At 47.3% G+C, this 17,372-nt stretch overlaps 2 protein-coding genes across 2 annotated transcripts in view; both read left to right on the forward strand.

Annotated features, from left to right (window-relative positions):
• Positions 1–17,279, forward strand: part of LOC101093727 (zinc finger protein 211-like) — a 40,896-nt gene extending 23,617 nt beyond the window's left edge. The window contains exons 2-6 of the mRNA XM_045046679.1: positions 5,081–5,159; positions 6,043–6,812; positions 9,269–9,395; positions 13,382–13,915; positions 14,505–17,279. Of these exons, the coding sequence (XP_044902614.1) occupies positions 6,690–6,812; positions 9,269–9,395; positions 13,382–13,915; positions 14,505–15,967 (2,247 nt within the window). The 5' untranslated portion in view covers positions 5,081–5,159; positions 6,043–6,689 and the 3' untranslated portion in view covers positions 15,968–17,279. The remainder of the gene's footprint in view (positions 1–5,080; positions 5,160–6,042; positions 6,813–9,268; positions 9,396–13,381; positions 13,916–14,504) is intronic.
• Positions 9,272–17,372, forward strand: part of LOC101091237 (zinc finger protein 418-like) — a 43,688-nt gene continuing 35,587 nt past the window's right edge. Inside the window, exon 1 of the mRNA XM_045046678.1 lies at positions 9,272–9,395. The gene's annotated coding sequence lies outside the window, so the exon portion shown is untranslated. The remainder of the gene's footprint in view (positions 9,396–17,372) is intronic.

The following is a 17,372-nucleotide window of genomic DNA, read 5'->3' on the forward strand; positions in this document are numbered from 1 at the left end:
GCTTGAACTCATGAACCATAAGATCATGACCTGAGCCTAAACCAAGAGTTGGTCACTCATCTACCTGAGCCACTCAGGCACTCCCAGAGTAATTTTTTTTTTAAGTAAGCTACACACCCAGCACAGAGGCCAATGCAGAGCTCAAACTCAAATGCAGAGATCAAGACCTGAACTGATAAGAGTAAGTACTGATGAAAATGAATTTAGTTCCATTTTATGACTTGTTTTATCATTGTTTATGGAGATTTTCTCTGTTCCTTTCCAGTCTCTATCACTTTTGGTCTTTCCTTCTCACTCTAGGAGTCCTCTTTAATATTTCTTGGAGGGCTGGTTTAGTGGTCATGAGCTCCTTTCATTTTTGTTTTTTGGGAAACTCTTTATCTCTCCCTCCATTCTGAACGACACTCTTGCTGCATAGAGTATTCTAGGCTGCATACTTTTCCCATTCTGCACGTTGAATATATCATGCCACTCCCTTCTGGCCTGCCAAGTTTCTATGGAGAGATCTGCAGCTATTCTGATGGGTCTTCCCTTGTTAGTTAGAGGCTTCTATTGTCTTGGTGCTTTTAGGATTTTTGATTTAGCAGTATATTTTGCAAATTTAATTATAATATGTATGGTGCTGGCCTTGCTTTTGTTGATTTTGTTGGGAGTTCTTTTTCCCTCCTGGATTTGGATGTCTATTTACTTTCTCAGATAAGGGAAGTTTTCAGCTATAATGGCCTGAAATCAACTTTCTATCCCCCTTTCCCTCTCCAATTCTTCTGGGACTCCTATGATACGAATGCTATTATGTTTGATGGAATCACCGAGTTCCCTAAGTCTATCCCCATGATCCTCTGTCTTCTTTCTCTCTTTTGTTCAGCTTCATTATTTTCCCTAATTCTATCCTCTATATGACTTATTTGTTCCTCTCCTTCTTCCACCCTTGTCATTACATCCGATGCGTTTCAAATATCAGTCATTGCACTTTTCATTCTTGCCTGATTGTTTTTTAACTGTTTTGTTTCTCTGGTAAAGACCTCCCAGATGTCTTCCCTTCTTTTCTCAAGCCCAGCAAGTATCCTCAGATTATTGCTTTAAGTTCTCCATGAGTATATTAATTAGATCTGTGTTAATTAGATCTCTGGCTGTGATTTTACTGTTGTTGTTGTTGTGGTGGTGGTGGTGGTGGTGGTGGTTTTGAATTGTATTTATTTATTTTTAGAGAATGAGAGAGTGAGACAGGGGATGGCTGGAGAGAGAGGGAGAGTGAAAATCCCAAGCAGGCTTCTTGCCTAATCACAGAACCCGATATGGGCCTCAATCTCATGATCCGTGAGATCATGAACTAAGCCAAAAATCAAGAATTGGATGCTCAACCGTCTGAGGCGCGCTGGCTGTAATTTTATCTTGTTCTTCCTTTAGGGAAGAATTCCTCCATGTGGGCATTTTGTTTAGGTCTCTGTCTTCTTCTGTATATTAGAGAAGCCCATCAAATTTTCTTTTCCTGAGAGTAATGGCTTTATTAAGGAGAAGTCATATAGTGTCCATGGCCTGGTGCTTCAGGGAGTGTCTGTTGTGTGTACTGTGTGTACTCTACTGCTGTGATTTGCTGCTCTATCCTTCAGGCCAGTTGCTTGCAGAGGTTCTCCTTGCCCACAGTGGGCACTGTTTGGTCCTTGGCCTGAATGTGGCAAATTGTAACTAGGTGTCTCGGGCCTGCTTGTTAAATGAGACCTGATGCTACTTCCACTAGAACTGAATCCTTGCAGAACTCTCTGGTCAGGAGATGTGGTGTGTGGGTGGGTTTCTGCTGGTCATCTTTCGAATGGGCCCACAGCCGTGGGACTTAAGCCCACGTGGCCCAGAAGGGCAGTGCTGGCAGAGTGCAGGTGGGTGGGACTTGGTGTATGCAGGTTAGGAAACCAGTGTTCGCCCTGTGCTGTTTACTGGAGCTGGATTTTGCTGAGGGTCAGTGGAGGAAAATGGCACCAGCCAACCCCTTTGATCCTGGAGAGGGGTCTCCATGCTTACTGCTCTCAGGGAAGCACTCCCAGAAGGCTGAATAATCCCCCATGCATCCAAGGCAGTTTACAGAGAGCCGTTTTCACTCTGTCTGTCTCTGGGATGTTTGCTTGCCAGGAGCAGTGCTTTGGGCTCTATCCCAGCCCAGTATGCTGACTTTTACAACTCAAAAATTTAGGGACATGCTGTGGCAGGGGCCTGTGCTGATTACCTGGGATAGGGTCTCTCCATCCTGAGGCTGATGCGCGTTTGACCGAGAGGGGCGGTTGCCCCAGAGCACGGGCCTTGGGACTTGGAGCAAGCAGGGTAGGCAGCCAGCATCAGCTTGAGCCACCCTCAGCAGCTCTTCTGCATCTATGCCAAGGGGCATGGGAGGGAAATGGTGCAGCTGGTTCTTTTGTTCCCAGGGAGGCATCTCTGCTAACCCACTTCTCACAGATGCACTCCAAGAAGAGTGAAGAGTGTCTGCCCTGTGGTCCCTAGGTGTTCTTCAGATCGTGCCTTCTGACTCCAGGTTGCTTGCCTGCCTTCTCTAGAGGAGTAGGGCAGACGCTCAGGGCTGCATCCCAGTGAAACCCACCAACATTTAAAATCTAGTCTCTGAGCCCTGTTGGTTGCAAAAGCTGCCAGGTGTCAGGCCCTCTCATTTTTCCAGCAAATGGCTTTGGGAAAGTGTTTTCCTAGTGCAATCCCCTGTGCTCTCCTCCCTGCCTCCCTCCTTCCCTCCCTCTCTCTGTCTCTCTCTCTCTCTGTCTCTCTTTGTCTCTGTTTCTTGCCCAAACCCCATCTCTGCACTTCCTGCTTCCCTTGATGTGACATCTTCTCTCCCTCTAGTTGTGCAGTTTGTTCTGTTGAACCCAGGTTGATTTTATGGGTATTCAGAGTGATTGGATAGTTATTTAGTCGTGTTTAAGGGAAGAAATGAGCCTAGGATCCTCCTCCTCTGCCAGTATCTTAGCTCCTCCCCTCCCCCAGTCCAAAGATGTCTAATGGACACCTCCTGAGTTTCTCTGCAGTGAGCCAAGCAATCTAAAGGCTTAAATGAATGGAGTTCCAGGGGCTCCGATGCCAAGGAGTCCACACACTGAAGCCACCTACCAACGTGTTTCTTTTGCTGGAAACTGTACATCCACAAGAAGGCCATTAGACTCAGGTGGCTCCAATGCCTTAGCCACCTACACCTCACTTCAAGCAAATTCTTGTAAATGCCTCAAGGGTCAGAATTCAAAACCCAAGGCTACCCTGTCTCTAACAGGCAACTAGGCTTTCCCATATAAGATAGTTTCTGAAGCTATAGCCAGTCATGTAACGTGTTTCCATTTCTTCTCATTTTGGTCTACAGAAGCCTTTCCCCTAGTGAGGTTTGGGGCTGCCTGATTGGATTCGGTGTTTGCTCAAGCAGGCACTTCTAAATTTTAACGTACCTCACTTTATTTAAACAAAACTAATAAAAGTAATAACCCACAGGACTCACATTTACTCATGGTGCACGTAATAATGAGGGCTGCCGCACAGCCCTGTGTAATATTACATAAAATGTCCTCTTCTTTTTTTTTTTTAATTTTAAAATTTTAAAATTATTTATTTATTTCAAGAGAGACAGAGTGTGAGAATGAGAGGGGCAGAGAGAGGGAGACACAGAATCTGAAGCAAGCTCCCGTCTCTGAGTTGTCAGCACAGAGCCCGATACAGGGCTCGAACTCATGAACTGTGAGATTATGACCTGTGCCGAAGTAGGACACTTAACCCATTGAGGCACCCAGGCGCCCCTCCAACGTCCTTTTCTCACAAAATCACCTCTTGTTGTTTCCATCACACCTGCCACATTCTAACATACAATAGAACTTAGTATTCCTGCTTCATGTTTCCTGTGTTTTTCTTGAACACGATAAAAGGCACATGAAGACGGGACTGCTTCTCTTGTAACTGAATTTTCCCATGCATCTACCAAAAGTTCTTGCAAACACATTATGTGCTCAATGCACATTTTTTAGAACAGTGAATAAACATGACATTTGAATTTACCTCTCATTTTAACTATTCTGGGTACCCTAAATGTCCTCTTTAAGTCTCCAAATTAGTGTGAAAATTAGTAAATGAAATCTTACTAGAATGGATTCAGGAGGCCCTGGAGGAAGACCTCTCACGCAGACACGACATGCATAAAGAGCAGGAGGAGGGGAGATAACTTTTGTCTTGACAAGGGAGGACACATTCCCAGTAGGAGATTAATCTCCTGCCTTTCACAAAAAGAAGGATGATCTCTCCTTGCCCCATTAAGGAAACACTAACCATGGCATGCAGCCAGTGAAAACCCGTCACAACCTCAAACTTTTGTTCTTCAGTGAACTTTTGTTGAAGCAACTCTCCCCAATCTCCACCTTAAACCTAATAAACCCAGACTTTTGTGGTGCCTAAGTGGCTCACTTGGTTGAGTTTCCAATTTCAGCTCAGGCCATTTTTTTATGGTTCATGAGTTCAAGCCCCACATTGGGCTACCTGGTGTCAGCCCGGAGCCTGCTCTGGGTTCAATGTGCCCGCCCCCCCCCCACCCCACCCCTCCCCCGCCCCTCTCCCACTTGCTCTCCCTCTCTAAAAAATGAATAAGCATTTGTGAAAGTAGCTCTGGACCTTTATTTTTTTTTAAATGCTGACTTTCCCTCTGTCTCTTGAACCTTGCCTGTGGATTGCCATGGTGTGGTTATCCTCAGTTGAAATTCCTTTGTCATTCCTGAATAAATTCAGTTTGCTAGTAAAGTAACTGGCTATTTTTAAGCTGGACAGTAGTATTGTTCAATGCTTGTAGGAATGAAAACGTCACATTCTTGAGATAAAACCCTCACAAAAACCAAGTATTGGTTTAGCACAGTCACATGCTCCATTTGGTTCTGTCTTTTCTCAGACTTACAGCCTGCTTCTAAAAGTTTAGTTTGTAACTGTTTTTTACTCTTTACTGATGTGTAGGGAGGTGGAATGTTGGTTTGCCCATAGGTATTTCTGGCACTGTCTTAAACCACTAGATAAACGTTGTGAACTGCTTTCTGAAATCGGCATTTCACATCTGATTTTCTAGGATACTTTCAATTCCTACTGCCAGTGCCTGAAGAAATGAGAATCACTTCCCAGCGAGGAGATGAGGTCATTGGGTGCAGGTAATCCTTTACTTCAGCGTTCAGATTCTCCCTTTGCACACATGCTCCAAGTAAATGGCAATGTGTTTGGTACCAAATATAGCATCCGTTAAGTTGCTTTCTGTTTGGGATCGACGTCAATCTCCTGACAGGAACTGAGTATATGTGGGTATGTGGAGTAAGTAATATATGGATAAAAATGTTCCTCAAAAGATGGGAAGACACAGGGCGCCTGTGTGGCTCAGTCGGTTGGGGGTCCAACTTTGGCTCAGGTCATGATCTCGCGGTTCGTGGGTTCGAGCCCCACGTCAGGCTCTGTGCTGACAGCTCAGAGCCTGGAGGCTGCTTCGGATTCTGTGTCTCCATCTCTCTGCCCCTTCTCCACTCACACTCTGGCTCTCTCTCAAACGTAAATAAACATTAAATTAAATTAAAAAAAAAAAAAAGATGGGACAACAATCACGATATGGGCATATGAAGTTTTGTGTGGAACCAGAGGCTGACGTTGTCAGTTTACCTAATTCAGGGTGGCCTACCATCCCTGTCACGGACTTGTATAGGGTGTGACAAAGGGAACCACAGTCCCCAAATGGAGTCACTTCTGCTGGGTCATGTCACCAAAGCAGGGCACAATACCTAAGCTCATACAACTTCAGCACTACCCAGAAATTTAGTTTCCACTGGTCAGTGAGGAATTTTGTGGTCAGCACCAAAAGGGTAATCGGCCACAAGAATGGGTCCTCTGTGTCGCCCAAAGATGAGGTATTCCGCTGGAAGACCTTTTTGTCCCCTAACAAAGTGACCACGCCTGACATAATCCTTTTTTCTGTTTATGAACTTCTTGTTCTACCTTTAAAAACCTTACCCCCTCTGTAGCGTTTTGTTGCTTCCCTTAACTTGCTAGATGTGATGCTGCCCAATTCACAAATGAGTGACTGATCCTGAAGACCTTCAAAATGCACTGGGCTGAATTTTTATGATAACGGGGACTTTTGTATTGTTCCCGACCAATTGCAAACCTGACTCTAAGGCTTCAGGCTGCAAGCATTTGAAGAGCAACATCTTTCCAGCAGTGCACGGCCTCCTTTGATTTCTTAAGTGCTGGACACATTTGAATGATGTGTCATTTACCTCAGGAAGAGGAAGTGGGAGCAACTAAACTACTAGTTTTAGGCTTTGGACTTTAAAAACCAACAAAGCCGCTCCCTCTGGTAGGAGCAGCACTTTGCAGGAACTCTCGGGGACAGCTGGCCGAACTCTGGAAGTCCCTGGGGCCGAACCCCCTTTGGTGGCCGCTGTAACTCTGAGATCTATGGTACCCGGAAAAGCGTGGGGATACAGGACGCAGGCAGCAGCCAATGACGGAGCAGGACGAGGCATTTGTAGGCATGCGTGGAGCGGGGGGTGGGATTTCCGGCCTCTTCACGGTGGAAGACTTTTGGCGTCAGACTTGTTTACCCTGGGAAGTTAGAGAGTACAGATTCCGGGTCGAGGTGACAAACGGACAAAGCAGGAAAGGAGGCGACGTCCCTGTCGCGGACACTGCGGTCCATGGCTCCACGACGACGCGCCCGGTCTGCCCCGCGCCGGGGCCGGGACAGGGACTGCAGGCCTGATTTCGCGATCCGCCCACAGAGTCCGTTGGCGACGGCCGCGCCCAGGGACCCGGCTGAGGTAAACGCGCGCCCCCGGGCCCTCCGGCCCGCCCTCCCAGCTTCCCACCCCCCCCCCCCCCCCGACCCTCCAGGCCGGAGCGCGGGGCGCCTGCTCGCATCCCTGCGGCCCAGGTCCCTGTGTCCGGGCCCGGGGGCGCTCGCGGGCGGGGTCCCCGCGTCTGAGCGCCGGCGTGAAGGGGTGCGGGAACTCACGGGCTGCAGGGGAGGGGCCGGCTGGTGCAGGGCTGCAGGGGGCCTGCGCTACCAGCGGGGCGGCAGGTCTCGGTTGTTTCAGCGAACGCAAGGTGCAGCGGCGCCAGTGAGGCCTGTCACCTGGCTGCCTGAGCAGTCCATCCATGCTGGCGGTGTGCCAGGCGGTGTAACCCAGGTGTAAATAGATAGGCCCAATCTGGCTGCGGAGAGGACAGATTGCAGGGGTGGGGGGCAGAGGGGGCAGGGAGCGCAGGAGGGGGTGCCTGCGCCAGTGTGTGTCATCGTTGACGGGCCAGAACGGTCACCGTGGATGTCAGAGAAGCGGTTGAATTTTGGCCCCGAGTTCGAGAAGGGCCAAGGCAAATTTGGGGTGTTGCAGGTGACAGGAGAAGGGAGGGGTCCCGGAATGCCTGGGGGCTTTGGTCCTTTGAAGTATAATCTGCCAGTTATTTGACGGGCAAAACTGAGTTTCTTTGAGAACCAAAGAGCACCGCAGTCTGGAACAAGTAAGCTGAGGCTCAACAGTAGGCCAGTCTGGAGGACACGAGAGAGGTAGGCTTTTTTAGAGGGGAAGGGGCTAAGTTGGGAAGGCTGTTAAAATCTACAAGTCCCTGAGAGTAAACTGGGAATTGAAAGTATAGTGGCTTCCCGTTGGCTGGGTTGTGGGTGGGGTGGTCCCCAAAGCCTGCCTTTCCCCCTCTGGGCTAGTAGAGGAGGTAGTTTCCCAGTCCCCAAGTTCAAGTTCCTGTGGGGTCTGCACTGATCATGGCGGTAGTGCGTGAGAGCTCCCCCAGCTGCGTCCTCCCGACTCCCTTTTAGTGAGGTTTCCCGTTATTAATTTTCAGCGGTCCTAGCAGCGGAAGGGGTGGACGCTCCCATCAGCTGGATGGAAGGTGGCAGTAGGTTGATTGTCCTTGGAGATCTCCCAAGTTGCTTGGACGTCGTTAAGTCTTAGATGTTCAGAGAGGCGTGAGTGATGTCATCCAGTGGGCAGCGGGACAGGAAAACCGGGGAAACCGGGGCAGGTTTCAGGATGGAAACTTTGACAAGTGACGGCAGTAGTGTGGCCCCTGAGGAGGTTTGGATCACATTGAGGAGGGGGTGCAGACTAGGGGGGCAATGCTATTAGTAGGTCAGAGGGCCTTAGTGAGGTGTGCTGAAGAGTGGTTCCCTGGCTCAGCGCCTGGTTGGGGCTGCTGGGCAGTGCGGGCACAGGCGAAGGAGAGAGAAAGGTGTGGCAGATGGATGGGTGGGTAAGGCTTCCATGGCATGATGGGACAAGAGATGGCTGAGGACACCTAGGAGTCATTGCGGCAAGGTGACAGGGAGTCTGGGGCTGCCCTTTATTGAGTGGTGTAGGGCTTCACCAGAACTTTGTGGTGCGCTTTTCTGGTGTCCGGGCCGTTTCACAGTCTTGCTGATGGATAAGGTGTGGGGCCAGTGTGGTCACTTGTGCGTCTCTGTGCCTGGCAGGGAGACCTTTAGGGCTGGGCTTTTCACAAAGGTTCAGTGCAGAGTGGAGGGTTGTGACTGTTGGAGGGACAGCATGGGCAGCACAGAAGTATTAGAGGGACTGGGAGTATCTGAAACGGCCACGTGGCTGTGGGTGTGTGTCCCTGAAGCCAGGATCCCCGGCAGGCGAGGGGGACTTCTCGGCCGCATTTGAGGCTTTCCCTCTGGTGGGATCCATGAGAGTGCTGGGGTTGTAGTGGAACCTGTTTGGATTTGTCACACATCCTTTGGGTGTCATGTGACAGGTACCAGTGTGAGTCAAGGGGGCATCCTTTGGTGTGGGGCAGGAAGCTGTGGGGGCGCAACTGTGGGGTCTGAAGGTGTGAGGGAGATGCAGACTACAGGGTCATGTTCACTTGGAGAGGGAGTGTGAGTGTGAGCTTAGGGTCTCAGGGCCCTGGGATTGGAGACTGACTGGTCGAGGTGGGTCCGTAATTGTCTGTGTTTGAGGGCACATTCGGGGAGACTCCACGGGAATTTCCAGGCAGAAAGGATGACGCTTGGGGGGCCAAACCCAGATTGGCCCCCGCAGATTGCATCTACGCACCCCCTGCCTGTTATTGCTGAGGACCGAACACAGTGATTGGTGGGATGGTGAGGAGACGGTGGCATTAATGACACCAGGACCTGGTATTTATTCTGAGGTAGGAGCTGGGGTGGCTGGGGAGAATGGGGTGTATGTGTCAGGGCTTAGATTGTGGGTTCCCCGAGAGAGAATGTTCATGGTGCCATCTGTCCGTTTCATGACAGGGTGGTGTGACCTTTGAGGACATTGCCATCTACTTCTCCTGGAAGGAATGGAGACTTCTTGATGAGGCTCAGAGACGGCTGTACTATGACGTGATGCTGGAGAACTTTACACTTATATCCTCCCTGGGTAAGGCCCTCACCCTCCCCAGTGACCTGGACTGGGCTCTGTATTCCCGCTTTAGCCCCCAGCTGCCCATTCCCTAGGGGATGCTTTGTACCTCTTGGGTGTGGACTGTGGGCCCTGCTTGCTCCCCCAGCTTCCGTGGTGGTTGCATTTGTTGCTAAGGCTGGGGTGTTGGTGTGCCCTTTTCTCTCCCCTGCCGTTCCAGTGCTCTCTGTGCCGAACCCTTATAGGGTAGAAGAGTAGTCAGTCAGTGACGCTAATGGATGATTGTGCCTTACTTACCCTCTGACCCACTGGGTCACTGTGTTCAGTTCCATGCCTTTTCTATGGCCCCTGTTTTGATACCTTCTTTTGGCTGACATTTCCTTGCCTGCCTCTGCCGGAAATTGCAAGGATTGCCTGGGTCGTACTTATGAGGACTATGGGCTACTTCTCAAGACTGTCTTGTATGGTTCTTTTGGTGGTGTTTACATCTCTTCTTCTACCTGCCCCCATCCATTCCGTTTCATTGAGGTATGAACTGACCAGGAAGATTCCATTTCGAAAGTGTATTACATGAGGATTTGATCTGCTTGTACATTAGGAAACTAGTTCCAAATAGAAGGTAGTCAACACACCGATTAGTTGACATAATTACCTTTTGTGGTTCGTGAGAGGCTTAATATCTACTCCCTTAGCAAATTCCAAGCGTACAGTACAGTATTCACAAGTGTAGTTGACATGCTGTTAGGTCCTTAGAACTTAGTTAGCTTTAAAAAATTTTTTTTAGTGTTTTTTATTTATTTTGAGAGACAGAGAACGTGTGAGCAGGGGAGGGCCAGACTGAGGGAGGAAGACAAAATCTCAAGTAGGCTTCATGCTTAGCATTGAGCCAAGGTGAGATCATGATCTGAGCCGAAATCAGGAGGGGGATGTTTATCAGACTGGGCCACCCAGGCGCCCAGAACTTACTCATCTTATAAAGGGAAATGTGTTCCCCTGACCAGGATCTCTCCATTTCCCTCATTCCTTAGCTTTTAGCTTTCTACCTTCTGGGGGGGTGTGATTTTTTTTTTTTTAATTATTTATTTATTTATTTTGAGAGAGAGAGAGAACCAGCAGGGAATGGGCGAAGAAAGTGGGAGACAGGATCCCAAGTGGGCTCTGCTGACAGCAGGGAGCCTGGTGCGGGACTGTGCTCACGAACCCTGATATCTAGACTTGAGCCAAAGTCAGATGCTTAACCAACTGAGCCACCTAGGCGCCCCTGATTTTTCTTTTCTTAAAGAATATCTATAAGTGATATCATACAGGATTTGTTTTTTGCTGTATGGCTTATTTGATTAGCATAATGTATTCCAGGTTCATCCATGTTGTGGCAAGTGGCAGTGTTGCCTTCTTTTTTTTATGACCTATTATTTACATATGTGTGTGTCCTAAATGTTCTTTGTCACTGTATTCGTTTATCTTTAAAATACAATTTATTTATGTATTTTAGTTTTTTAAAAGTATGCTCCGTGCCCAAAGTGGAGCTTGGACTCTGAACCCTGAGATTAAGAGTCCTGTACCCCACCACTGAGCCTGCCAGGTGCCCCTTCTTTGTCACTTTAAACACTCACCACACTTAGGGGCGCCTGGGTGACTCCTTCAGTTAAGCCTCCAACTTCTGCTCACATCATGATCTCGCGGTGAGTGAGTTCCAGCCCCGCATCAGGTTCTGTGCTGACACCTTAGAGCCTGGAGCCTGCTTCAGATTCTGTGTCTCCCTCCGTCTCTCTGCCCCTCCCCAACTCACACTCTCTGTCTCATGAATAAATAAACCTTAAAGAAAACAACACTCACCACACTTCATGGTGTTTCCATATATTGGCTATTGTGAATAATACTGCGGTGGATGTGCAAGTGCAGGTCATTTGTGGAGTTTCTGATTTTGTTTCCTTGCGATACATACGTAGGAATGGCAATGATGGACCATATGGTAGTTCTGTTTTTAATTTTCTTGTCGGTCTTCCCTAATATTTTCCATAACTTGCCTATTTATATTCCCAGCAACAATGTTCAAGGGGTTTTTTTCCCTCCACATCCTCACCAACATGCTACCTCTTGACTTTTTTTTCTTTTACTGTTTATTTATTTCTGAGAGACACAGAGACAGAATACAAGTGGGTTGGGGCAGAGAGAGAGGGAGGCACAGAATTTGAAGCAGGCTTGAGGCTCTGAGCTGTCAGCACAGAGCCTGACATGGGGCTCAAACTCACGAGCTGTGAGATCATGACCTGAGCCGAAGTCAGACGCCCAACCTACTGAGCCACCCAGGTGCCCCTCTTGTGTATTTCTTTGGCTCTGCTGCAACTTTTGAATTTTGTACAGTGGTACTTGTTTTTGCTTTTTGTCTATGCTTTTGATGTCACATTCAAAAACTCATTGACAGGAATGAAGTTAGGATTTTCCATACGTTTTTCCTAGGAGTTTTAGGTTTTGATGTCCTGTGTTTAAGTCTTTATTCAATTTAGAGTTCATTTCCACAAGTGCTGGAAGATGGGGGTCCGGTTTCATTGTTTTGTCTTTTGGATATTCAGATCCCCGAGAGGAGAGTATTCTTTCCCCAGTGTATTCTTGGCATAATTGTCAAGGATTAATGGATTGTAGATGTGTGGGTTTCCTTCTGGGCTCTTTATTCCGTTGCACTGGTCTGTTTTTATGCTTTAGTGCTGTTTTATGTTTTAGTAGCATATTGTTTTGATTGCTACAGCTTCGTAATAGAGTTTGAAATCACAAATGTCTGCCTTCAGCTCGGAACTTCTTTCTCAAGAGTGCTTTGGCCTTGAGGATTTGGATAACTCGGTGCGAGTGTCCCCTGGAGCAGGTAGCTGGCGTCTCCTGCGCAGGGACTGCAGTAGCATCTGCCCTGTGGCTGGTAGAGATGCCCCAGCTCGTTTCCTACCCATCTCCGTGTGTCTCTGATAAAAGTCTCCAGCCATCCTTTCTTCGTGCTTCTGCTCTCTTTTATGCTGCACAGTATAGTAGTCCGTCTTAATTGGGCCCTTGAGCCCTATGAGTCTAAAGTCATTCATAGACAGCTGTTGAATTGATTTTTGTTGGTGTGAAAGATGGCATCTCCTATTCTACAGTCCTGCCAACATCAGTCACATAGGATACTTTTCTGAGTCTGTTGTGTGCAGGGCAGCTCTGGAATACCCCTGGCCATCTACTTTTTTTCCTACATTATTTCTACCCTCCCTGTGCCCTGTAGTTGCTCACTTAGCGCTTACAGGAAAAGAGTGTTCTGTGTAGCATAGGACGGACATGATGCAGACAGGACCATGTGGGTTCACAGGGGGACCATTTCCGGTGAATGGCAGCCGGGGAAGGTGTGATATCACGACTCTGTTCAGCTCACACTAGGCAGCTTTGTTCAACCAGACTTTGATGCCATTGTCAAAGGCCACACCTCGTTCCTGTCTTTCCTTCTTCACTGTTGAGAGTTTGTGTACTTGTATGTTCTACTCCTTTGATAGTCCTGTGACTTCCAGCGCAGGGGTAATTGCTGTTTCTCGGGCCTCCGCATCCCACCCATTTCTCTCGCTGGACTTTCTGTTTACCGTAATATTCACCCCTGAACATTTTGCCATGAGATGTTCAGTGTCCTTAAACTGACCGTGAATAGCAGCAAATGTCTTGTAAATGGATTTTCTCACACTCTTCTGTTCAGCGAAACAGCAGCAGCCAGAAAGGTCCTACACAAAGCTGTGGGAAGAGATGTAAGGTTTAGATTCCGGCTCTGTTCTTGTGTCACATCTAAATTTGTATCCTTCTAGTGAGCGGTCCACAATGCTTTGACTTTAGGGGCCCAGTAATGCAGAGCAGGCACTCCTTCACCTGAATTCCAACTCCACTGTCTGGAACAGCATCTACTCAACTCGTGCCTACACGAGACAGGTGCATATGTGTGACGGGCTTACCCCTCACTGTAGTCACCATGTATTTCATGAGAGTTTCTTTGCGTTCAGGTTGCTGCTGTGGAGCAGAAGATGCGGAGGCACCCCTTGAACAGAGCGTTTCTGTAGGTGTGTCACAGGCCAGCACGCCCAAGACAGCTCTGTCTTCCCGGAAGACCCACCCTTGTGACATGTGCGGTCCGGTCTTGAGAGATGTTTTCCGCCTGGGTGAGCACCAGGGAAAACCAAGCAGCAAGAAACTGTTGAGGTGTGGGGCATGTGGAAAACGATTTTACTTCAGCGTAAACTTTCAGCAGCAGCCGGACCAGCATACGGAAGAGAAACCATTCAGAAGTAGTGTGGACACGGCCTCTTTTGTGAAGGAATATGGATTCCATGATTTAGAAAAGCGCTTTATATGTATAGAGGTTCAGAAGGATTTCATGCCTGGCTCAGGGCATCTGCAGCAAGAGGCCACTCATACTGGAGAAAAGCCAAACATAATCAGCCAGTGCAGGGAAACTTTACAGAGTAGTGAAGGTCATTACACTTGGGGAGAATGCAAGGAAGCCTTTGGTCCCGAGCATACACCTGTTCAGGATCAGGGTATGCAGCCTGGACGACCGTGTTTTGTGTGCAGTGAATGTGGGAAAACATTCAGATACAAATCTTTATTGACTATCCACCAGAGATTCCATACTGCAGAAGGACATCAGGAGTTTGGCAAAGGTAGAAAAATCCATTAGGCAAAGGTCTGTCCTTAGTCAAAATGGAAGGGCTCACACTGGGTCCAGGCAGTACACCTGCAGCAAATGTGGGAAATCCATAAGCCACAAATCTGTGCTTATTCATCCCCAGAGAGGGCACAGTGGAGAAAATGTTTATGTTTGCAGTGGATGTTCAAAATCTTTTAGCCATAGTTCAGTTTTAATTAGTCACAGGGTTCAACCTAGAAAAAGGCCTTATAAGTGTGGTGACTGTGGAAAATGTTTTACCTCTATGTCTATTCTCAGTTACCATCAGAGAACTCACAGAGGGGAAAAACCTTATCAGTGCATGGAATGTGGGAAGTCTTATATCTCCAGTACTGGCCTCCGTTATCATCGCAGGGTTCACACTAGAGAAAGGCCTTATAAGTGCCATGAATGTGGCAAATCTTTTTTCTCTACTTCTGACCTCCATTATCATCACAGAGGTCACAGTACAGAAAAGCCTTATCAGTGCAATGTATGTGGCAAGTCCTTTCTCCGAAGAAACGTCCTCAATGCACACATAAAGATTCACTCAAGTGAAAGGCCTTATAAGTGTAATGAATGTGGGAAATCTTTTAAGTGTAAGGCGACATTCATTAAACACCAGAGAGTTCACACAGGAGAAAGACCTTATGAATGCAGTGATTGTGGAAAATCATTTAGTACAAGTTCTGTCCTTCGTTCTCACCAGAGAATTCACACTGGGGAAAGGCCTTATGAATGTAGGGAATGTGGGAAATCTTTTACCACTAGTTTTGTCCTCCATAATCACCAGAGAGTTCACACTGGAGAGAGGCCTTATGAATGCAGTGAATGTGGCAAATCTTTTACTGCTAGTTCTGCCCTCCACTATCACCAGAGAGTTCACACTGGAGAGAAGCCTTATGAGTGTAGTGAATGTGGCAAATCTTTTACCACTAGTTCTGCCCTTCAGTGTCATCAGAGAGTTCACACTGGAGAAAGGCCTTATGAGTGCAGTGAATGTGGGAAATCTTTTACCACTAGTTCTGTCCTCCATGAACACCGGAGAGTTCACACTGGAGAAAGGCCTTACGAGTGCAGTAAATGTGGGAAATCATTTACTGCTACTTCTGCCCTCCGTTATCACCAGAGAGTTCACACTACAGAGAGGCCTTATGAGTGTGGTGAATGTGGCAAATCTTTTTTCTCTGGGTCTGATCTCCAGTGTCACCAGAGACTTCACACTGGAGAAAGGCCTTATAAATGCAGTGAATGTGGCAAATCCTTTCTCCGAAGAAATAGCCTCAATGTACACATAAAACTTCACTCAGGTGAAAGGCCTTATAAATGTAATGAATGTGGGAAATCTCTGAACTATAAGTCGACATTCATTCAACACCAGAGAATTCACACAGGAGAAAAGCCTTACCTATGCAATGAATGTGGAATGTCTTTTAGTCATAGTCGTGCCCTACGGATTCATCGTCACTGTCACCTTGAAAGAAGTCCTTATGAGTGTAGTCAGTGTGGGAAATCTTTTACTTCTAATTCTTCCTTCATGTCACACCAGAGAATTCACACTGGAGAAAAGCCTTATGAGTGCAGTGAATGTGGGAAGGCTTTCACTGCTCGTTCTCTCCTCCGTTCTCACCAGATTGTTCATACTGAAGAAAAGCCTTATGAATGCAGTGAATGTGGCAAGTCCTTTCCCCGAAAAACTACCCTCAATGCACACATAAAGGTTCACTCAGCTGAACGGCCTTATAAGTGTAATGAATGTGGGAAATCATTGAAGTATAGATCCACATTCATAAAACACCAGAGAATTCACACAGGAGAAAGGCCTTATGAGTGCAGTGAATGTGGGAAGGCTTTTATCAGTCATCCAGCTCTTATTTATCACCGCAAGAGTGCACATAGGAGAAAGGCCTTAGGAGTGCTCTGAATCTGGAAAATCTTTCAGCTAAATCTCCAGACTTACTCAACATGAGAAACTACACAGTAAAAAATGTCTTTATTGGTGACATGATGACCTGAATGCTCATGTTCACTAAAATTTCTATGTTGAATACCCATTCTGATGGAATAGTATTAACAGGTGATATCTTTGGGAGGTATTTCAGTTGAGAATGGTCAGAAGTGTGGAACACTCATGAGTGGGGTTAATATCATAATGTCTCTAAAGCAAGTTTCCTTCCCCTATCAGTCATGTGAGGACCCTTGAGAAGATGATCTATAAATCAGGAAGCTGGTGCACCAGTCACAGAACCAGGCCATATGCGGAATGGTAGGTCAGATATACAGCCTCCACAACTGGGAAACTTCTTGTTTGTTTACAAGCCCCCTCCTTTGTGATATTTTGTTAGAGCAGCCTGAGCTGAGACAAATGTGAAGAATATGGGTAATCTTTTGACCAAAGATACAGTTTTGAAATCCGAATTCACCTTGGAGCAGGGCCTCATGGGTGAGGTACATGACCATTCCTTTAGTCCAGTGATCTGTCTTCATTCCACGCTCAGAGGTCACACTGCAGAAAGAATTTAAAGTAGCAGAGAAGGTGATGTTTCCTTGCTTCGTGTAATCACAGTGGAGGAGAACCGTTTGCGAGGCAGACACCTACCTGAGTTGAACTTTGTTCACCTGAATGTCCAGAGGGGAGTGACTTACCATAACTTGAAGCTATTTCAGAAAAATACAGAAGCTGCGTTGTGCTTTTGCTGTGTTTGGAGTCATTGCTCAATTGAAATCACTGCCAGTTTCTGTAGCAAAAGTCACTTCACCCCTGCCACTTGCCAGGTTCCCATCATGTGTATCAGCCACCACCCACCGTGCTCAAGCATGCTGACCTCTGCGCTTTGTCATTGGCGACGGACATTGTGGGTAATTGGAACTCCTTGTTCCCTTCTAAGTCAGGACGTGGATGTGACCCAGTGTTGACCCTCCTACCTGAACTGAGTTTGGGGTGGTGTCTTGCAGAGAGGCTGAGTCTCTTAGGACGTTGTTGGTCTCCTGATGTTTGTGATCAATGTGTGCAGCACCCAAGTCACCAGCACAGGAATTTGGTGCCACGTTTTGATCTGGTTTATGCATTAATAAATGCCTTTTTTGTTTAGTTACCTTTAACCTTATGTGTTGTATTCACTCAAAGGGGTTGAGAGCAGAAATGGCATCTGCCAGCATGAAGAAGTGAACAGATTTCATTGCATCCCAAACTTATTGTGTCTTGGATAATTGTAAATAAAAAAATAAGTACGACACATACTGTGCAGCTTGGATGTGAATTCGCATCGTGACCCAACACCTTTGTTGTGGGCTGAATCGTGTACCCCAAATTCCCATGTTTAAGTTGT

This window comes from Felis catus, chromosome E2 (assembly GCF_018350175.1).
Source record: "Felis catus isolate Fca126 chromosome E2, F.catus_Fca126_mat1.0, whole genome shotgun sequence".
NCBI lineage: Eukaryota > Metazoa > Chordata > Mammalia > Carnivora > Felidae > Felis > Felis catus.